At 38.1% G+C, this 22,417-nt stretch overlaps 2 protein-coding genes across 2 annotated transcripts; one reads left to right on the forward strand and one right to left on the reverse strand.

The window, feature by feature from the left end:
• Window positions 1-2,484: 2,484 nt before the first annotated feature.
• qpct (glutaminyl-peptide cyclotransferase) lies at window positions 2,485-14,202 on the reverse strand. Its single transcript, XM_030127632.1, has 7 exons — window positions 14,029-14,202; window positions 11,458-11,604; window positions 10,218-10,499; window positions 6,555-6,722; window positions 5,821-5,920; window positions 5,456-5,572; window positions 2,485-4,121 (listed from the first exon to the last, which is right to left on the reverse strand). The coding sequence occupies exons 1-7, from the start codon at window positions 14,158-14,160 to the stop codon at window positions 3,943-3,945; spliced, it is 1,125 nt and encodes a 374-aa protein (XP_029983492.1). The 5' UTR covers window positions 14,161-14,202; the 3' UTR covers window positions 2,485-3,942.
• A 533-nt stretch (window positions 14,203-14,735) lies between these two features.
• mocs3 (molybdenum cofactor synthesis 3) lies at window positions 14,736-22,276 on the forward strand. Its single transcript, XM_030127689.1, has 13 exons — window positions 14,736-14,957; window positions 15,247-15,379; window positions 15,488-15,580; window positions 17,301-17,421; window positions 18,428-18,502; window positions 18,687-18,804; window positions 18,901-19,009; window positions 19,122-19,184; window positions 19,637-19,800; window positions 19,971-20,018; window positions 20,596-20,692; window positions 20,808-20,915; window positions 22,065-22,276. Exons 1-13 carry the CDS (start codon window positions 14,865-14,867, stop codon window positions 22,220-22,222), a joined length of 1,380 nt encoding a protein of 459 aa, XP_029983549.1. The 5' UTR covers window positions 14,736-14,864; the 3' UTR covers window positions 22,223-22,276.
• Window positions 22,277-22,417: the final 141 nt, after the last annotated feature.

The raw sequence follows: 22,417 nt of genomic DNA on the forward strand, positions 1-22,417 counted from the left end.
AAATCTCCCACAGCTCCTGAATGCCCGGCGTGGGATCGTGCTGCCTTCACTAACTAAATTGAATGCTGGGATTTTTCAAGATCTTTAACAAATCGTCAGTTGTGCAAGTAACAACCAACAAGATCGACAATACTGGATTGAGTTTGCGTTTAAAAATGTATAATAACAGAATAACAGAATAATATTGTAGACCTCTATTTGTTATATTATGTGTGGTAAATTTTCTATCCTTATTATGGGTTTTCGGAAAACGAACTATGTTTTTCCCGACTTTTCTGACAAATTTCTTTTCCTCAGATGGATTAACATAAATATCAGTTCTTTTTCTGCTAACCAAAAAAATAAGCAGATGAAAAGATAACTCATAAAGAAAGCTCCTGAAGCACATCACTTGACATTTACATACAACACGTGAAAGCAGCGTGTGATGTAGGTAGTTTCTGTGTGTTCACCGATCTCGTTTAACAGTGGAGGAGGCGTGCACATAGGAATGTGACAAACTCTTCATGTTTATAGACTGGAGAAAACATGTACAAGTCCAAAGGCTATATGTTTTACTATTATGTTTCTATACCTGATTTTTTTTTTTTTTTTTTCAATCAGTTTTATGTGGCTAATGTGTGTTGACAATCTAATTCATTTGCCATTCAACTCTTTACTTTCGTGACACGACACTAGAGACATCAGGGAGTTTTGATTATATTTAACCTCAAATATGTATAGTCTAAATAAAGAGCTGTCTTTGGCCTTGACTAACAAAACAAACATAAAAAGCAACTGAAGTGAAAATAACTCACCACTGCCCTCTGTTGGTCACTTGACACTTGGCCCAACAGTCCTTAAATGCTAAAAACACACTTTTCAGTTAGTTACACAGCCATAAACACACTTTGGCAAAACTACAGTAATTGTTCATAACTGTCATACTCCTAAACAATTAAATAGAAAATGTCACATTGTCTTAATTTTCATCACTAATAAATTTCAACATATGTTGTGGAAATTAAATGATAAAGTTTTTTTTTATTCTGTGTAAAATTTGCCTGTTTTCTATCTTTGTCTCAGGATTTATTCCTTCTGTCTTTTTCAACATCTGAATGGGAGAAAAAGGCACTTAAATATACTGCTTCCTCTGCTTGGAATGAGTTACAAAATAAAATCAGCTGAAACTTAAGGAGCTAGTCTCACTGGACACTTTGAAGGGGATTTTGGAGGCAGAAACAACTAGGTGTAGCTATTTTGCCTGCCTTATTTCCAGATTTTATCAACTTGCTAATGCTCCAGCAGCACTTGTCATATAGAAGAATTTTATTTCACACTAAATGTGGTAGCTGGGAACTTTTGATAAAATATATAGAACGTTTCTCAATGGAAATTCATTAGATAAAAATATAGACTTATATTTATTGTCTGTCTATCAAATGGTATTTAAGCAAGTGTCTCCAGACCTTACATTTGCCATTTTATTTTTGCTTTGTATTATAAGATATAATGACCTTTGAATTTACTTTTAGATTGTATGAACATCTGTATGGTCAGTATAATAAATATAGGAAAATGTTTTCAAATAACTAAACAATTCAAAGGATGAAGCAAAAAAAAAAAAAACTTAAGAAAGTGTAGATGTAGAGAAAATTAATTTTGATAAATTCATTAAATGAATAGTCACCAAAAAAGAATTCAAAGTTTTCAATCTGTATAACTGTTTTATTATCATTTTAAAAACCCAAGTTACATCTGTATGATTGTTTCACTGCTTTACAAAGCCAAAAGTAATATGCATGGGTTCTTAAGTGGGTTGAGCCTCCAACCAGTGCTACTGGGTAAATATATTTCATGCCAGTTTGATTTTATAGGTACTATTATGCACAGAGAATCTGCTCATACATAGACATACAAATTCCACCATCCACATATTATTCTGCCTTTAAAACCTGCCTTTATCTGTTTTATGAGGCTTCATTAGATTTTTCTGTGAAGTTCACCTCTCCTGCATGAGAGTAACTTCTTCAGGTTAATTGTCCCAGCCCTTCCCTTCACTCTGCTATTGTACATCTGGAAACTGCTGTGTACTTTGCACTATAATCAGCTGCAGATTAAAGCTCTGATGTTATTAAACCTGGGCAAGCAACAATTTGCTGTCAGGCAAAAGGTGCTGGAAGCAATAGTTTACCGCTACTCAGCAATTTGTTCTGCTCCTGTCTTCCTTGTTTGATCATGCTGAATTCTCAGTTAAACCAAAACATAGCGTGAATGAGAGTTATTACTTCAGATTAAAGTATACTGTGTATACTCTCTCCTTCTTGGAGTCTCATAATTTGGGTGATGACTGACAGGTGGAATGGCTAGGATAAGCATTTCCCTTAAATCGATTTAACCCAACCCACTCCAACACTGATCTGACAATAACAACACTGTTGTGAGGATGTATGTGATTAAACTGTGTAAAATAAAGAAGTGAAACAAAGGTAGCTCAGCCAAGCATATCTGTTCACCTCATTTTTTATGCTTTTTTTCAGTTTGGGTGGAGACTAAGAAGTGTATCACAGTCACCAAGACTAATGGTCCTTGATGGAGTTGTATTTTTCACAAGACACATTTTTGTGGTGTAGATTGTTGCTAAGCAGACCAAACATTTCTGACTATGGTTCATGGGGCTCCAGGGCTGTGTTCAGCTCTCATAGGAGAAGGCTGGATTGAAGGGGATTTGGATAGTGTGGAATCCAGGGGAGGTCTTCATGATAGGATTAAATGAATCATGGGACTGTGGTGGAGGTGAGCCTGAGCCTGATGGATAGAGGTGTTTGTTTTGCTGAAGAAAAGAGAGTAGAAACTGTGGAAAAGGAAATACTGTAGCATCTGTTACAAAAGTATTAAAAAGTTGTACTCCTGTTGCATTAAAAGGTGGGAAATAAAATACACACTGGTTCACCGATGAAGAAGAACTAATTGCTTTCTCTTCTTCTCCCAAAATGTTTAGAGTAAAACAAAGACTTGAGAAGATACATAAACTGTGAATGAAATTCTTTGTTTTCTGAATCAACATTTATTTCTGAGCCAAAATAAAGGAAATCCAGCTTTGGTACTGTATATTATTCTGGGAGCTACATTAAGAGCAGGTTAATAATGTGACACAAACAAAGGCAGGCACATGAAACATTAGCACAGGAAGTCATCCACTTCACTATCTACGATGGACAGGATATGAAGGGGTAAAGATGTTGTTATAATACAAATAAACCCACTTCCTGTACTTGACAGGTTTACTCTATAAACACTGAACAGATTTACTCAAGGAGAGGAAATGTCAAATACCCTGTAGCTCAAACAGTTTGTGTCACCACATAATTTATCCCACATGTGTAACAGTATCCATGCAGGTGTATGGTATATATTTATCACATCATGTAACTGACCGTGGACCCTGAACATTACAACACGACCATGGATATTGTCAGACTTGTTATTTTAAGACTTTGAGTGAATTCAAGTAATTCAATGTTTGTGTTCACAAAAATAAAATCCATAAAATCTTTTTCTTCCAGGAGCAAGACCCAAAAATGAACACTGACTCTTGTATTTCACTTCACAGTGTAAGGGAGGGCAGATAAAGAGAGCAGTGTGATTAAAAAAAAACAAAAAAAAAACAAAACAAAACCAGAAGATCTTGTGTGCTTGTGTGCTGTGTGCTAGGGACTGGTGGTTTGTGGACTGAAAAAGAAATAAATTCCATATATAATCACATCCATTAAAATATGAGTGGACAAAAAAATTCTCAACAAAAAGTAAAAATAATAATAAAAGCTATAAACAGGTGCTATGCTAAATGAGTGAATCAAGTGGATTTTCAACTGTTAGTTAAGCCTGTGTTAAGTATTCCAGTCCAGAGTTTAAGGTCTTTGCTACAGACAAAATAGCTGCTAAAAGCATTTTCTAGAAGTCTCAAGGGGCATTTTGGGAATTTGAAGTCTGAGGCCTGGTGTTGAGGTACTCCAGAACAAAGACCTGCAGGATCTTGTTCAGGTTCTCAATGGTGGTGCGATCCAGATTCTGCTCGTTGTCATCGAATGTATGCCACACCGACGGGAAGGGCGACGGGATAAGGTGGAGGACAGACACACCTAACAGGAGAAGCACAGGATGAGGATCTTCGAACAGAACATAACACATGGCATTATCAGTCTGATAGTTGTCAGTAATCTGATAGGCTGCCCAATGGACTCCACTGAGGAGACGGAGGCGAAGATTGTTGACAAAGCTGACATCTATCATAGACAACCCCTCCCACCCCCTACACTGCTGGAGAGGCCCTGAGCAGCTCCTTCAGCACCAGACTTTTACATCCTCAGTGCAAGAAGGAACGATTCCACAGGTCATTCCTCCACACAGCCACCAGACTTTATAACAGTTCTCAGTAAAGCCCCCCACCCCCATATCACACCAAGTGCAACCACAATGTAAATATGGGTGCTTCTATGAAACTGGGTTCATTTTGGTACCAGGCCCTTTGCCAGCTTTTTTAGACCCAATAATAAAAGAGAAATTTAGACATATTTCCCCCCAGGATGTACCCAATAATGACCTCAGATGAATGCATAAAAATTATACTCTTGCTCTGAGCCATCCCGAAATCAATGATTTTTTATTCAAATATTGGGGCCAAAAATAGGACCAAAATTGGGACATTTGATCTGGAAAACATGGCTTGAAATGGTCCTATATACTGCTATAAACTAAGACACTTTGTTAAATTTGATGATCCTAGTGTTTTTTCTAATCCAGACATGTGGGTTTTTCATGAATCTCAGTCTCATTCCAGGTTTTGTGTGTAACCCATCATGTCCACTCACATTGCATGTGGAACCTGCCCATTTACACATGTAAATCATAACTGATTTTGCAACAGCGGTCATTTTTGTGAAACACTCTGCCTTGCATATAATCAGTTCGATTCCCAAAATGTACCTGTAAAAAAATAAAAAGATATTCGAAAAATAACAGCGTGTAATTTTTGTGTCCTTTTTACCGTGTTACATGCAGATCTTTGTATAAAAATTATATAAAAATAATATAAAAATATGTTATCTTAGTAAATATTTATTTTTAAAATAGACCCAAAGTGCTTCCAAACTTGCTTCATAACATTAGTCTACATCTAATTTGAATTTTTAGCCTCTCTGTCCTGTTTTTAGGGACCGGTTTCATAGAAGGACCCAAATACTACTTAAATTTTTACATTTAAAATTTTTAATTCTATTTTTATATAGATATTTATATAAATACCATATTTCTCATTTTCTCTTATATTTTATTTCTCACTCATTTGTGGTTTTTATACCTGTCTTTTCTTTTCTTTGCACTTGTTTGTTCTATGTTGCTGCTGTTAACTGTGAAATTTCCCCAAGGTGGGATAAATAAAGTCAAATCTATCTATCTATCTTGTTGGCGTGCGTACCTCTGATCAGGAATGGTATGTGGTCATCTTCTATTCGGCCAACAGGAACATTTGGCCAGAAATATTGCACATTATTTGGATGATCCGCAAGTGTGTTCATGGAGTGGAGACGACGTTCTGAGAATTTAAGGAGGAAAATAAATGCAACAAAAAAAGCACAAGACATTAAAGATACGGTGTAACATATATGAAGGATTGTTTGCACAGTTGATGTTGATGTTATCTTTCATATACTAATGACTATCTGCATATTGATGTGTTAATAACTGGTGATGCTTATAACACACTCTCCCAACAGTAACCAGCATTACATAGTATCTATAACACTGAGACATTTGACTCTGTAAGCTGTGTGCGATCATTACCAATGTTCTGCAGTCTGGAAAGCCAATGCTGTGTGCTTGCAAACTGGTTCCCAAAGCGTGGACTCGGCGCTCCTATTAAGTCCAACAACACAAACAGATCCTGGAAAAGAGGAGTCAGGGTGTTGGTAAAAATACTAATGAGGTCTCATGAGAAACTTTATCGGCACATCCTGAAGATAACATCTGGACAAGAAGTTTGTTCACATAATAATCACACCTCAGAGCTCCTTTGCCTTGACGTGTGATAATGACATCATGTGTTCCATAGTGAAACACACTGATATCAATGCTCCCAGTCTGTCTGTTCACATGCACATTCACACACATGAATACCCACGTATATACACATCCACACACTAGACAATGTCAACTCTGACTATATCTGTCAAGATAAGAATGTCTGACTTAAACAGTGCAGATAAACAGTAACACTATCACTGGATAGCTAGGATACAGGGGTATTTACAGAGAAACATGACATAGTTTTATCATCCAGTTAAATATGTTGATACATTTGATATTTAGCCCCCCAGATGATGAAACTGATGGCAGCATGATTTAATTTGTTTAAATATAAGATGTCTGTGTGGTCTCTCTGTGTAAAAGAAGATTAAGACAAAGCAGATTGTCATGAAACTGATGTGGGCTAACAAAGGGATGATCCCGAATGTGCTTAAGTGATTATGTTAATCTAGCCAAGGACGGAAAGAATGCTGAGAAGATCTGGGATGTACTATGCCATGTAGCTGATTGGTATCTGTGGCTCCAGCAGGGTGAGGGGTGGCTTCCATCTTCTCAGCCAGGTGGCGAGAGCCATACAGGGAGTCGGTGGCAGTCCACTGGAAGAGGGCCTCCTCTCCATCAAAGAAGAGCAACTGCAGGGTTAGGTCAGAACTGGAGGTCTGCAGAGGAATTCAAAGAGATTATCATTGAAGACAAGTCCAGGTTGAATTGATTGCATTCTGCTGCCCCCTAGTGGATTTGAGATTACAATGACACATGAAGATGTTTCCAGTTTTCTTCCAATTAACTCCAAATTGTGCCTCTGTAATGGCAGGTTTACAAATACCAATAATGATTATATGCCTCCCATCAGTTTCATCCAGTGCTATTTGTATTCAGTGTGACTCTTATTCCCTCAGTGACCTCAGTGACAGATAGCTGAGTCTGATAAACATCTCCCTCGGTTGCTCCCTACCTGTCACTGGCTCTGTCACTGTCCACTCAGTCAGACAGGGGTCTGATCTCAGCATTGAAAAAGGAAAAGGGCAGAAGAGTGAGCTACATGAATCCTTAATGAGCTCCATGTGCTGTTCGCATCGTTTATGTGAAAAACAATCGCACATTAATGCAGTAAATTAGCACTTGTCACTATGAAATTAAAACATTTTTAGTGGAATTTAGTCCTGAAATGATGTTCTATTTAGACTGTGTTTGCAGACACATACAAAATATGTTTTATAGTACTGGGTAATTAACCAATATTATGGTTTAGATTGCCCATGATGCATGTATTTTCCATCTAAAGACATCCTGTTGCATACATAAGACATCTGCAATGCTTCAGTAGGCAGAAAATGATATAAGGTAAGTTGTATACAGGTCACTGTTAGATAGATAGATAGATAGATAGATAGATAGATAGATAGATAGATAGATAGATAGATAGATAGATAGATAGATAGATAGATAGATAGATAGATAGATAGATAGATAGATAGATAGATAGATAGATAGATAGATAGATAGATAGATAGATAGATAGATAGATAGATAGATAGATAGATAGATAGATAGATAGATAGATAGATAGATAGATAGATAGATAGATAGATAGATAGATAGATAGATAGATAGATGCACTTTATTTATCCCAAACTGGGAAATTACACTGCAGCAGCAGCATGGCACACATTCAATAACAAAATAAAATTTATATATATATATTGTTAGGTCCCATGAAGTAATGGTACTAATGATGTAAGGAATGATGTTCAAAGGGATCATGTCGATGTGGACAGGTGTCTGGATCAGCACTTATGTTGTTGTAATCTTCTGAAAGTGATGTTCTAAAGTTCTAAAATACATGTTCCCTTCACCTTGCATGTATTTTTCTTGTATTTTTTATAGCTACTTCTTGGTTTACTATTATTATTATTATTTTTTTTGCCACTTATGGGTAAGGAATCAAATATGGTAACTTCACTGACCTTGAATTTCTATACAACAATAAAAAAATGTCCTCCAATGACACACTAAGGTTGAAAGGTTGAATTTCACAATATTTTTATGAGTGCCCTACAAAGGGTTAACAATGACTGTTACTGTCTAAAAGTTTTTATGTTGCTGTAGTTAGAGAAATTTCCGGTCCAACCTGTTTCCTCATGACTCATGACCACATCTGAAAAATGTTTTTTACCCATAAAGACCCAAACAGCAAATGGCAACCAAAACCATCTACTGATGAAGCTGTTTAATGCCTGTTGATCCATGAATCCTATAAGTACATGTAAATAATTGGTGTAAAATACAGTTTTTCATCTTATCACGATCATCAGATATGATCTGTTTGGACATTGAGAGGCTCCGTAGTGAACGTGGAAACACCGTGATCTGCTACAACATTAATTCACCAGTAAAACCCATGGAGTTTAATAAATGACAGTGGTTGGAGACACTTGTTTTGTGTTCAGTTAATGATATATTTTACTGAAAAAGTCACTTTTTCTTCAGTTTTCTCTGCTTCTGATATAATAATTCTCAACTTTAATCTGAGCTTTTATGAACATCTACATGATCAGAAAATTAAATATAGGAAAATACATGAGTTTCACAGAAAAAAATGCAAAATACAGAGAATAATATTATGTTTATGTTTATGTTTATGTTTACGCATTTGGCAGACGCTTTTTTCCAAAGCGACTTACAGGGGAAAACCAATTAAATCACTCAATCAATCAAATTTTATTTATATAGCGCCAGATCACAAAAAAGTTATCTCTTGACATTTTATATATAGAGTTGGTCAAAACCAGACTCTAAGTCAATTCTACAGAAACCCAACAGAATCCTCCAGGAGCAAACACTTGTGACTGGTGACAGTGGCGAGGAAAAACTTCCCTTTAACAGGCAGAAACCTCGAGCAGACCCAGACTCCTGGAGGATGGCCGTCTGCCTTGACCAGTTGGGGTTAAAGAGAGAGAGTAGAGAAGGGGAAAAAGAGAGAGCGATAGAGATAGGGACTGGGGGAGAGGGGGAGAAGGGGGGAGTAGGGGGAGACACATGGAGGCGGTTGAGGATAAGTGAGTGGTGATGATGAGGGCAGGGAAGAGGCCGGACCACCGCAGCAGGTCCAGAGATAATCGTGAAAGAATCTGTGGTTGTCCTGGGAAAAACCTTATTAGAATATTTAAAATGGAATATTTGAAAGTGCTAGGACAGGGGGTGCTCTCGGAAGAGCTGGGTCTTCAGGAGCTTCTTGAAGATAGGCAGGGATGACTCTGTTCTTGTAGCACTTGGTAGAGCGTTCCACCAACGTGGAACGACCCATGAAAAGAGCCTGGATTGTCTTGTACAAGGTCTGGGGACCACCAGACTACGTTCCCCAGACGAGCGGAGTGGTCGTGGGGCGACATAAGCTTTTATTAGTGCACCTAAGTAGACAGGAGCAGACCCACGGAGAATTTTGTAGGCTAGGATTAAAGATTTGAATTTTATGCGGGCAGCTATGGGTAGCCAGTGTAACTCAATGAGTAAGGGGGTGACATGTGCCCTTTTAGGCTGATTGAAGACCAGACGCGCTGCTGCATTCTGGACCATCTGTAGTGGTTTGACAACACAAGCTGGGAGGCCCGTTAGAAGAGCATTGCAGTAGTCAAGACGGGAGATAACCATAGTCTGCACCAGGAGCTGGGTGGCCTGTTCGGTTAGGTATGGCCTAGGTAAGGTAATATTAGAATAAATGGTGAGAAATCATTTAAGAAAGGTGAAATATAGACAAAAATTAATTTGGGAACTGCCACAAAAGTGACACTGGGTCTTTATGGGTTAAAGTAACCCATGCAAAGGGTTTATGCAAACAGACTCTCAGACAACTACACCTGTAGACTAAAATATAGGAGGATATTTCAAGTGGAGGTCTTAGATCAATGTTTATTACAGCATCAGGATGTGTTCAGAATTTGGCATCTGGGCTCTGAGCTTATCACTCTTTACAGATACTAAATGTTTACATATAGGTATTGGGGCTGCAGCTGCTTTTGATGAGTAAAAGGTGAGCTGGGAAATTATTGTAGTCATATCAGACTGGGCTCAAATCACCTGCCTGAACTGGTTCCCGGGCACTTCTCCATGACTTTTAACTTATCGTAAACTGTAACGTGTCTGATATGTATTACCTTCTGGGTTTTCAGTTCTTCATCTAGGGCTCGTGCCAGCTCCAGCATCATTGCACAGGGAACAGCAGAATCTGTGGCGCCTTGAAACTCCCTCCCTGAATACTGTGGTGGGTAGTACTTGGAGTCGTAGTGACAGGCCAGGACCAGGCGACGTTTGGCTGACGGGTTGAGGGTGGCAATGATGTTGGTGAAAGGTAGGGGGCCGTAGGGGGTCTGTGACACAAACCCATCCTCTGTCACTTCCCATCCTGCCCCGAGGGAACTAAGGGTTGTTTTGATATGCTGGAGGCAAAATGAAAAGACAAACAGTAAATGTAATCAGTATATTTAAGGCACTTAGATTGCTGAAGTAACACTTACCTGCTTTTTTCAAGGCAATCAGTTTGCATGGTTTTAGCAAGTAAGTCAGACTGCTGTTCAAGTAAATATAACTTAGACATGCTAAACTAGTCTAATTTAGGTAAGTGTGTTATAGGGACTAGAGACAGAGTAAGTTTCACATGCAAACATTTAGTAGATTAAAATAATAATTCTGAGTAGTCTTTACTAAGTCGAGAGTACATCTAAAGTGAGTTATCAAGTACACTCTACTTGATTGTTTTAGTTGCTCAAACTCAGTTTTAAATGTACTCTACAAAAGAAGCACTAGTTAATACAACTTGAAATACCTAGCTCTCTTTATTTGTTTTTTTAAGTGCAATCAGTTTGCATGCTTTTTCTAAGTAATGATAACTAACTGGATTTTACAGTGTAACATTCAGCTTGTACCACAGCTAAATAAATAAATAAATTTAAAAAATCATGTCGAATTGTCGTTTTGTTGAAAGGCCGAAACACCCAATGACTCAAAGTTACACTACTGATGATGTGTCCCGAAATTTACATCCTTCCCATGTCTGAGATACAGCTCCCACCCCCCTCTCAACATCTCCCTGGAATTTTCATCCATAGCTGTAGTGGAGCGTAAGACTGGACCTCAGAGTGGGCTAACTAAAACAAACCTGAGGTCCGGCAACTTGATCTAAGTATTGTTGACTGCTGATTCCAACATCCATATTGACAACACTACTGATGATATGTCCTGAAATTTACATCCTTCCCATGTCTGATATACAGCTCCCATCCCCCTCTGAACATCAAGGTAAACCTCATGTGTATACCATCTATTAACATCATGTCCTGTGTTTCATGATTCCTTCAAACTTGATTCATCATCTCTGGGCTGAAATGATAAACTCACCTGCTGCACAGCCTGGCTGCCTGCAGATCCTGGGTACCTGGTGACTAGCAGTGGCCTCAGGTCCCTCTGCCACATCTGATCCAGGCTAGTGTGAGACAGAGCGGTCCGGACTTCATCTGATGTTAGTGTGACAGCTCTGTGATGGAACTGAACAACAACAAATGGGAAACTGCAGCACAGAATGACTCACAAAACAATGTTAAATACACTTGATGGGAATGTCAATTTAGGAACTTCTTTATTGTGTTTTGTTCAACAGATCTTGACAATGAATATAATATTTAATAGATTATTTCAGGTATAGGATGTGATTAATTTGGGTGTGTTGACTTGAAAGTACTGTGATGTTGAATTCTTTCAAAACCATCTTCTGACTGTCTGAGATGTACACTGTTTATCATAAAGTTGGAATAAAAATATTTTTTATCTCTTCTCATAAAATGATTGTGATAATGTAATTTATTGTTGGTAGATAAAGTACAACTGGGACTATTGAGGATCCTAACAGACAATAAATGATAAACATTGTAAAGTAGAGGCTTACAACTGATAATAATCACATAGGTTGCATGTGTTGCAAATGAATGCAGCTGAACAAGAAAATTCCATGTAACCATATCTATTTTTAGCTAGTTTCTGATCAACCACCACTTAGTAAGAGCTGAAGACATTACTGTGTGATGCATGTTGGTTGAGCAACATATAGGTGACGCATAAAAAACAGAACCACTAATGATAATGTTTCACAATAAAGAAGTCAACTTTTCATAGCATTGGAAAGTCCTAATCAGATCAACCAACAGTTACTGTAAATCTAAAAAGACCGACACAAAAATAGACACAAAACCAGGTCTGTGTAAAACACTGTGTTTTGGATGAGCAGTGAAGTTCAATTTAGAAGCTCTTCAGGGAGCCAAACAAGAGCCAATTACACCAGTGTGAATAGGCATTGATTGAATGGTTACTGAACTGCATAAGTGAAGCACAGATCTATCGAGTTTTGGAGCAGAAGTGTGAAGTGTGCTTTATACCATACTACAATACAGACAGTACAACGATAGATGAGCTACTTTGTGTACATTCAGACCCAAAATATAGATTATGATTAAGATTCAAGCTCCATGTGTCTAATCAGTGGATGGGAAATCACAATCGTGGGTTAAAAAAACATATTGATCCCACAATCCCAATGGGTTTCAAAGTCCACCTGCAAAGATCCGTGGTTGTCCTGGTAACAACCTGAACAGACAATGAAGGTGGAGAATAAGGGAGAAGATGCTGATGATAAATACCAGAGTCGTGTACATCTGCCATCTTCAGTAACAGGCCTTCTGGGTACAATTTAATTGGCAATATGGTGGAAATGAAAAGCATGTTGTACTGAGCCAATCTATACTTCAAATGCCATTTTTCCAAAGGTGTTGCTTTTAAGTCACTAATGTCAAACATGAGAAAATCAATGATGCAATGATTGACTTATTCATTCACTGATTGTAATGTACTTTATGTTTTCTGACCAAACCTGTATAAGTCACAACAAACCTGTGTTCCTGAAGTTCTAATATAGCTCACTGGGTCTGAGGTCATTTAATACTGCTGTCTGCACATTTTGCTTTCTATTCTGTCATCCATTTGTAACATGTCAAGAGCCCAAGGTTTCATAGACTTATTTTGTCTCAACTATCTGTTTCTGTGTCCTTTAGGGATGTGCATATGATCACAGTGTTTTTCAGATCAACAGAAAATTCCTTATAAATTTTAATTTTAATTTCTTAAAACAGCAAGGAAAATCACATTTCTTAAACCTGTTCCATGCCACTGAAACAACAAAAACACACTCACAAAACATGCTGGGAACTGACTCACTTAAACATCATTATAGTAATTACAGAGTGCAAAAGGTATAATTATGTGGTCACAAACAGTCACTATGTCCTTATAGAGCTGGGGCTCACTGGGCTCAGAAAAGGGTTAAATGGGGGTCCACTTAAGGTCTATAAATACCAAGACGTACAATTGGAGGATCAATGGTGATGACAGTGTTGCAACCATAGCAACCAGGCAAGAGGAAAGGGGAACATAAATGAGAAAAATGAATGGCCAGGCATGCCCAGGTTCATCTCAAGAGAACCATACAGCTCTGCTACTGAGAGGCAGTGCAGAGAATGGCTGGAATACAATCAAGAAATTACATACATCCTAAATAACTGCAAAATTATCTTAATAACTTTGACCATATTTTAATGATTACAATACCAGTATAAATAGAATAAAATAGATACTACAAATAGAAACACTTCACAGTCACACAACTCTCATTATTATGTCCAGTTAAAATCTTTATCCAGTTAATCTATGCAGAAGACTGGATCCATAGGTTCACTTTACTATGCTGAAAAGTCATCAAAATTAGGATTTTTAATTACTCTAATTAAAGTGCTAAATGGTAACAGAAATTAAATAAAATGTACAAGAAATTTCAATATGTAAAAGGTGTTCTGAGCTCCAAATGTGGCAACAAAAAGCATGTATAGGTATCAAAATGTGAAATTATCCTCTTAATTTATTTACCTTTTCTTGTGTCCAGGGAATTCCATTGGTGCAGTGGATGAATATCAACCATGTAGCCACAGTGTTAAATAAACACGTTATTGAGAAACAGTGGCTTCGCTCAGCCATCGTTGTTGTCGCTCCTCTCCACATTCCTGTCTCTCCTCTCTGAAAGCTTACGGATCATGTGAAAAGCAGGAGGGAGGACCCGAGGCTCTCAAACCACAGCGCGTCACTGTGGAGCTCTGTGCGCCCCACACACTGCGTGTCCATTCACTGCAAGGGGCAACAATATGATAACAGATCATAAATATTTACTATTTCCACACATATCTAAGAAGACTGACCAAGAAGGTGCCATTAATACTCCAACTTACTGATTAATAATTTGAAGGGAAATACTTCTGCTCTCGTGTTTATGCTTTTTTTCCCCCCTCTTTTTTGTACCCTTAGAACCATACATAGTCTCATCTCATTTTAGTCACAATAATATAAATTCAATAAAACTACGTTGGAGCAGATTTAATATTTTTATACAGTCACTGATTTAAGGCTCATTACATTTTTTTTTAATTTTCAGTTTTATGCAACTAAAATAGTACATTATCATATACTTACAAAGGAACCTTCAATTCAGTAAAAATTTAATTAATTTTTCTTGAAAATATGATGGGCGTGTCAAGCGTCACCTATCACGTGGTACTACGTTCACGTGGTAAACCCGGAAGTTTGTGTAGCTCCGGTTTCTGCATGTGTCCGTTTTCCTGTCACAGTCTTATTGTAACTAACTGAAACTTGTATAGTTTTTATAAACATACGTTTTGGTGCTTGCTCCTTATTTGTGCTGGGTAGCGGAGATGGCTGAGGAGGAGTGCAGCTTGAAGGTGCTGCTCGAAGAGAAAGACAGAGAGATAGCAGCTCTGAAGTGTAAATTAGCTCAACTTGAAAAGGTAAGAAGACCAATTCAGATACTGCATTTCTGTACGGAAGGTGAATTTGACTATCGCGTCGTAAGCCAACAGAAAACTTGGAGGATATAGTTGTAACATTGCTGACTTTGTAGTCTTTTATAACTTAACCGTCTGATAGTGAATTGAGAGGAAGCAGTCCTCTATGTGGAGCATCTAGTATCTGTTTTGGTTTAGAGGAAAGTGTATAAACCTGTGATCCCTTCATCACAACAGCCTTTGCTTCCACTTTATTCTCTAATATCTGTTATTTTTATTGTTGTGATTTCAGAGCCATGCCCCAGCACTTGAACTGCATGGCAAAGTGACCCCCCTGACCCCCCTAAGGGCCAAACCAGCTCTCAGCAATGAGGACATCATGAGGTACAGCAGACAGCTCCTCCTGCCTGAGCTGGGTGTCAAAGGTAGGAGGTATTGTCAGTATGCACAGCACACATTCTGCCAAATGAGATGCATGGCAATGCTTCTTGCCGTATAATCAATCTTGATTTATTTATTTAATTTTGTTGCAGGTCAGCTGAACTTGTCCAAGACATCAGTTCTGGTAGTGGGCTGTGGAGGACTGGGTTGTCCCCTGGCACAGTATCTTGCAGCAGCAGGCATTGGTAAGTATGTTATTTGGTTAATAATAGAGGTGGAATGAAGCAACTACTTTTACTCAAGAGTAGAGGTGGGTATTGTTACGATAATTTTATCCGTGCTAATGTATCGATACTGTTTATAAATCTGTATGCATTTGAAGATATGTTTGTGCTTTAACGATGTTCTTATCAGTTCTTTTTGCAGGGCAGGGTTAGGGTTTCTGTTTAAATTGTACGCATAATCATTTGCTTTCTCATTTGTAACTTAGGCTTATATCAATAATGTCCTTAATTAAGAAAGTGCAAAAGCATTGATTTCAGGGTTCCCACTAGGTCTTAAAAATTCTTAAAAGTCTTGAATTTATAGATCTGCATTTATTACCTTAAAAAAGTCTTTAAAAGGTATTACATTTGTTATGGTAGATCTTAAGTTATGTTGCCATAAACTGTTATAAATGTGTTTAAATGTGTCTGGGAAATGTTCAAGCTGCAAAGAAAGTTATGTTAGTCGAATCAGTTAGACCCATTCCAACCCAACAATTTATACTGAAATTAGGAACTAGTTATCTCTAACTTTGCGGCCCCTGGTGAGAAATTACTAGGAATGGTGGGAATCAAAGCATTGGAGTAAATAAATACATTTTTTCCTAAATTCTAGGAGTTACAAATTTTTGCCAGAATGGCCATGAAATAGGTACTAAATTCTGTTCGAAATAGTCTTAAAAAGTCTTAAATTGTACTTGTAGAAACCTGTAGGAACCCTGGATTTGACCTGTTCACTATCATAGAATCTGATTTTCTTCATAATAGTTGTCTGAAACAAGTGTCATAATTATTTACTGCAGAAGAAAATAGTCTTCCATTCATTATTTGTAAATATAAAAGTGAATGCAGGACTGTCCGTATTTTGACAGTGTGGTGTTTATTCCTCAAAACTGACTGATAGACCATTTGACCATTTCAGATTAAATTTATGAACTGATCCATAGTGGAACAATCAGCTGGTCACCACTTTTAACAATTAACTTATGTTTGTATTTGGACTCCACGCTGCCAGCATACTGGTACCTGACAAACAGAACAGACAAATGAACTATGAGCTGAATGTCAAATCGTCCATTTCTCTGCCTGTACTCGATGTACTTTTACTAGGTTTTGTGAAAGATCATTCATGTTACTGCTCAAATATGTAAGAGTTGTGTTATTCCACGTCCTTGAATGAAGTGACCATTTTCCCATGTAGTTCGGAAAACTGTAGTGTGTGACAGAGAGCTGACCCAGATGTCTCATCTCATCTAGACTGAAAATCACATAAACATAGAGCTGGGCAATAAAACGATAATAACATTATGTGGCTTTGTCAGTTCTGTCTATAGGATCCTAGTAATAGAGTACTTTTTCCTTCACAGCAGTACATCTGAATACTTATTTCACCACAGATGAATATGCAGAGGGTCCTCATGCCTGACTAAATAAAGTTATTAATAAGATTAAAACTATATCTGGCTGAAATAAATATTTAAGTTAGGGGAAAGGTTGCAACCATAATTACCAGTACTTCTCCCAGTACTTTGATACAACCTTTTAGTGGTGTATGTGTCTAACCTAGATACTGTGATTGAAAATAGATATGAGGTAGGTGGTGCAGAGGTCTGTGTGGAGCCAATGAACCATCCACAGACTGATTAGATTAGTTATTGTAATGAAAGTGTTAAGTAGTTAACAGTTTTATGCATTTCGACAGGACGCCTGGGCCTGCTGGATTATGATGAGGTGGAGCTCAGTAACCTCCACAGACAGGTGCTTCATGGAGAGGAGAACCAAGGCCATGCCAAGGCTCTGTCTGCTGCCAGTGCAGTCAGAAGGTACTGATCACTCAGTGTGTACGACAGCTACTTGAATACCAGTGTAAACAAGCTAAGCAGAGATGTTTGAAAGTGGTTGAGACAGGCATTTGTGCTCATTTGTGGAAAATTTGTACAGGAAGTTCTAAAACAGAAGTCAGTACTTTGATATTATTAGTAAATGTTCAGTAACTATGATAATTGGTGTATTTGGAGGCTTTCTGCGACCCTTTGGTTGCTATATAATGTATGCTGGCGCTCTCTAGTCTCACCACAGGTTATATTTGGTTGTGTATTTCTCTGCAGTCTGCAAATATTGTGTAAACATGTTATTTTAGAGACAGCTGTTTTTGGTGCTTCTGGTCCCTCTGAGTGGGCCTACTGTGGTCAGGACACATGCTGCAGAGCCATAGCCACATGAGGGCGTCATTTCTCTGACTGGCAAATAACTTAAGCGGTTTGCTGTGGCATATGTTGATTCTAGATTCAAGATTCCTTTTATTTTCATTGTATAAACAGAGCACACACAATGAAATTCTGATGAACTTGTAAAAACAGTACTTCTTGAGTAAAAAAGGAAATTCAAAAAATGTAAATAGTAATAAATAGTAAAAAAAATAAAAACAAAGACACACACACCCTGCCCCTCTCCCATTCTGTCAAGTCACACATTCACACATTCCTACCTAGTTAAGGTGCAGAGGACAGTGAGAGGTAAGTACAGTAGTTATTGCACATTTTAGATTTTCATGATTGTACACTGTTGGTTGTTACTCATTGCTGATTGATCACCCCCTTCCTCTGTTTTTATTTTTTTAATTTTTATTGGTCATCACTTACTTTATGCATAAATCAAAGTGTTTCTTCTTCTTTTAGATGTTTAGCCTAATTGTGGATATTGGCAGTAAAGAATAGGAATGACTGCCATAAATCAGAAATATCAATCTGTTTCTGTTTAAGTTGCAATTTGTGAAGCATTACTGTAAAATAATTGCATTTTTTTTTTCTTTGACACTTGAAACTCCAGGTTGAACTCAACAGTAGAATGTATTCCCTACCACCTACAGCTCTCACCAGAGAACGCCTTGCAACTCATTCAACAATATCCTCCTGCAAAGCCATGAACCTACATCTACTGTAGCTCTAAGTTTATGTTACTGTTGACATTGCGTAAAACCTTAGCTATAATGCATGGAATTCAGTAAGAAGCCTCATATATTAGGTCACTGTATTATTTATTTCATCGATGAACTTTGTCTGATGACTCCTTGACTCTTTGACCTCATATATGACATCGTGGCTGATTGTTCAGACAATGTCCCCACACGTTATCTGGTAAATGATGCTTGTGTGCTCAGTGGTAAGCCTCTGGTGTCGGCTAGTGCCCTGAGAATGGAGGGACAGGTAGGGTTCAAAGCCTTTTTGGCCTTCAGTGCAGCCTGGCTTTGTCTACATTTATAATGCAAGTTCACCAGCATATGAACACATTTGTTTCTGTAGTTGACAGTATATAACTACCGTGGAGGCCCTTGCTACAGATGCCTGTACCCACTCCCCCCACCTCCGGAGACAGTCACCAATTGTTCAGATGGAGGGGTGTTAGGAGTGGGTGAGTTACCTTACTTAATGTTACCTTCACTTTCCCAGCACCCACCCTTTGAACATTTAGTGTAATCTGGGTAAATAATACTCATTGGAAAAATTTTGCACTTTTGCTCAAGTTCCAGGGATAATGGGCTGTTTGCAGGCTTTGGAAGTCCTCAAGATTGCGTCTGGACAAGGATGTATCTTTTGCTTTTTTATTCTAAATGTACACATTACATATAATATCTTTCTTCGCCCTATTTGCTGTGTAGAATTTTCTATTAGGTCCTTCAGATGAATTAAAAAACAATGCTGAAACAGATTTTGCTGTTGTAAGGGAGACGGACAGGACGGAAAACACAAACGGATATATTTTGTCCCCCCTGTCTTTATTTGAACTTTGATAAAGCTGCTGTGATCGCTATGTTCATGGTCATATTGAGTCTGCCAGACAATAGACTTGCCCTATCTTGCATTGTGACACTCATGCTCACACCTGGCTTTGGTGCGTCAGCCAAGGTAGTGTTTTCCTACGTAGACTGTTGCTATGGCTTTCATACAGAAGCAGGAGACTTGCCAGCTTATTCTCTTAGTCAAGCTGTACAGGAACATGCTCAACAAAGTAGTATTTTTCCTTGACCATGCAACCCAGCTTCTTGTGGCCAGCAGCTGGTGATGTTTGATGGTCTTGGTGCCAAATTCAGGTCCATCAGGCTTCGCCCCAAGCAGGCTGACTGTGCAGTATGTGGAGAGAACCCCAGTGTGACCCGACTGGTGGACTATGAGACCTTCTGTGGGTCCGCTGCAACAGATAAGGTCGGTAATAAAAGAGGCATTAAGAGAGGACCAAAGACTTTCTGTCGTGAGAAGACATGTTTCTTATATCAACTGAATGCTGCTATTTAATTTCACACTTAAAAAGTACAAGCAATTATCCCCTAATTGCAGGAAAATAACTATATTACCTAATTTTCTGTGTGTTTCAGTGCCGAAAACTCAACCTCCTCTCCAGAGATCAGAGGATCACAGTAAAGGTAGGGAACGTACCCCAGAACAGTTGACCATTGCGTGACTCCCTGTATTTAGCCATGTTTATTGTATGATTACTCACAATTTTCTCAGTTTTCATGTGCATTTATAAACTGATTACATCTCAGCACTGACCCAACCCCAAATGGGAAATGACTTAAAATGTGCCTGTAGATTTTCTATGGGAAAGAATAACATGTTCTGTTTGGCACAGAGAGTAGTGGTAGTGTATTGCATCTGTTTATATTTCTGCAGAATTGGCGCTTTCAAACCCGCTGAGTCATTAAGCTCAGAGATGGGGATCATGATTGATTGGGCTGTAATCGAGATTGTGCAAGGGGCTCCAGTTAGAAACAGTTTTGTTTCCTGCGATTTAAGGAAAAGCAGTTAAAATGTTCATTTTACTCGACTAATACATATCCAAACAGCACCTATTCCAACATTTGCTATGAGTCATTTGTTTTTTTTCATTAACTGTAGAGATACAAATCAGTAGATTTTGCCAAAAGTTAAAGTCACACCCCTCTCTTATTGTAACGTTAATATTTGTGCATTAACAACTGTTATTAACTGTAATTTCAGGATTATAAATCAATATTGGACAACTCAGATCCCCATCTCTTGTTGGATGTACGCCCTCTTGTGGAAGTGGATATATGCCATTTACCCTTCTCTCTCAGTATCCTTGCATGATGGAGACTAAAAATCAGTCTCATAGGGTCATAATTCTACAGTGTGTCCATATTTGTCTCTTCCCTGTATCCACACAATTACTCTTCCTACATTGCCACCAGACATTCCCCTCTCAAATTTAGAGGAGAGGAAGAGTGAACAGATCCAGTTACTTCAGGAGAAAATCAGCCAGTTGAAACAGCAGACGGCAGGTGACTGCAGGCCTCCAGGTAACATGTCAAAACACCATTTAGGTCCGTACATGTTGTTTGAAATGAACAGACACGTAGAGCCACTTGTGCATATTCATTGTCCGCTGTGTAGTCTCAAACTGCCGGGCTGACAGCATATTTTGGACAGCTCGTAGCAGGTTGTAATGGTGTTGCTAGGCAATACCTTTTCCAAAACAAGTATGGTCAACCTGAACAGCTGGCCTGCTTAAGACAAATGAATATTCAAAACTTTATTTTGGTGTTGCTGAGTATAGTAGGTCAGTTGTGTTGAGGTTTCTTTATCAGTGAGCTAAATTTAGCATTCCTGGCTTTAGAACATTACATTGTCTTCTGTGACTGGATCAAACATTTACCTGTTTATGCTTTTTATAACATCCATTTAAAAGTCCAATGCAGTTTTTTTGTCACTTTATTAAATTAATTTTTTTCACATATCAATGCATAATTGAACTGAATTACATTGATCATGAATTGAATCCCAGTTTAGAGGTGTCATATTTTGCTAAACCCACTTTTATTAGTCTTTGGTACATTTATTTGTGGACCCTAATATTTCAAAAAGTTTGAATGTGAATCCTCCAGGTGCTGCAAAGCTATCTTTATGTTCAGTTTGTTAAAAATTGAGTGGATTTCTACAACCCGTTTTAATTCCTGCTTAATTTGTTAAGTCTTATAACTAGTTATGTCACGACATTTGCACATATAAGGTCAAGACTTCCGATGAACATTTCTTCGAATATGCCATAATTGTTTGTCAGCAGCAGTGGTTGTAGTCCATACTGAAAATATGTCCAAACTTCGAGCCGATTACCTAAAATGCTCAGTTATTGGTTGAACGTGACAGAGCAGCACGGCCAACAACCTGGAGGGGGTGGGGCATGAAGTGGCTCATGTGCATTTAAAGGGCCAGCGCTCAAAATGACCTCTCTGGTGTCATTACTCAGAAATAGGGTTGAAGATAGACCTGTGGAGTTTAATTAATGAAGAATTCAGACCCAAGCATAGCATTTACAGTTTATGTAGACCACAGGGAAATGTTTTAAAATGCATAATTCCATTTTAAAAAAGCAAAATGTCACTTCTTTAAAGCTTCTATTCCATCTACACATGCATGTCTTCTGTTTGTTTCTCTGTGGTTTTCTCCAGTGTTTGTCATCTGTAAACTGGGTAATGACTCTCAGAAAGCGGTGCAGGTTTTGGAGAAGATGAGTGGATCAGAGGTGGACAGCATCACAGTGAAGGACATTAGCGGAGGCCTCATGGCTTGGGCACAGACAGTTGACCCAACGTTTCCACAGTATTAATACTTTCATGTTTTTTTTTTTTTTTAAATAAATAAACTGTATTTTATGCTCTGAGTATTTGTCGCCTGTTTCTATGTGTATTTTACACAGCACCCTCAGGTAATAATCTTATTATTCCACTGTTGAGTTGCAAAACCTCACATAGCAAGTGTAAGACTGCCAGTTCCTAAAATTTGTTGAGTAATCTTCCATGTA

This window comes from Sphaeramia orbicularis, chromosome 22, assembly GCF_902148855.1.
Source record: "Sphaeramia orbicularis chromosome 22, fSphaOr1.1, whole genome shotgun sequence".
Lineage (NCBI taxonomy): Eukaryota > Metazoa > Chordata > Actinopteri > Kurtiformes > Apogonidae > Sphaeramia > Sphaeramia orbicularis.

What these genes read in the sequence shown, in the direction of transcription:
- qpct (XM_030127632.1), bottom strand. Translation starts at nt 14,160, where the DNA reads ATGTGGAGAGGAGCGACAACAACGATGGCTGAGCGAAGCCACTGTTTC. An exon ending in AAGAACTGAAAACCCAGAAG is followed by an intron (nt 6,723 to 10,217) that starts GTAATACATATC and finishes ATTCCTCTGCAG; the next exon opens with ACCTCCAGTTCTGACCTAAC. An exon ending in CCAATCAGCTACATGGCATA is followed by an intron (nt 5,921 to 6,554) that starts GTACATCCCAGA and finishes CCTCTTTTCCAG; the next exon opens with GATCTGTTTGTGTTGTTGGA.
- mocs3 (XM_030127689.1), top strand. Translation starts at nt 14,865, where the DNA reads ATGGCTGAGGAGGAGTGCAGCTTGAAGGTGCTGCTCGAAGAGAAAGAC. An exon ending in TGGAGGGGTGTTAGGAGTGG is followed by an intron (nt 19,010 to 19,121) that starts GTGAGTTACCTT and finishes CTTTTGCTCAAG; the next exon opens with TTCCAGGGATAATGGGCTGT. An exon ending in GGTCCGCTGCAACAGATAAG is followed by an intron (nt 19,801 to 19,970) that starts GTCGGTAATAAA and finishes TGTGTGTTTCAG; the next exon opens with TGCCGAAAACTCAACCTCCT.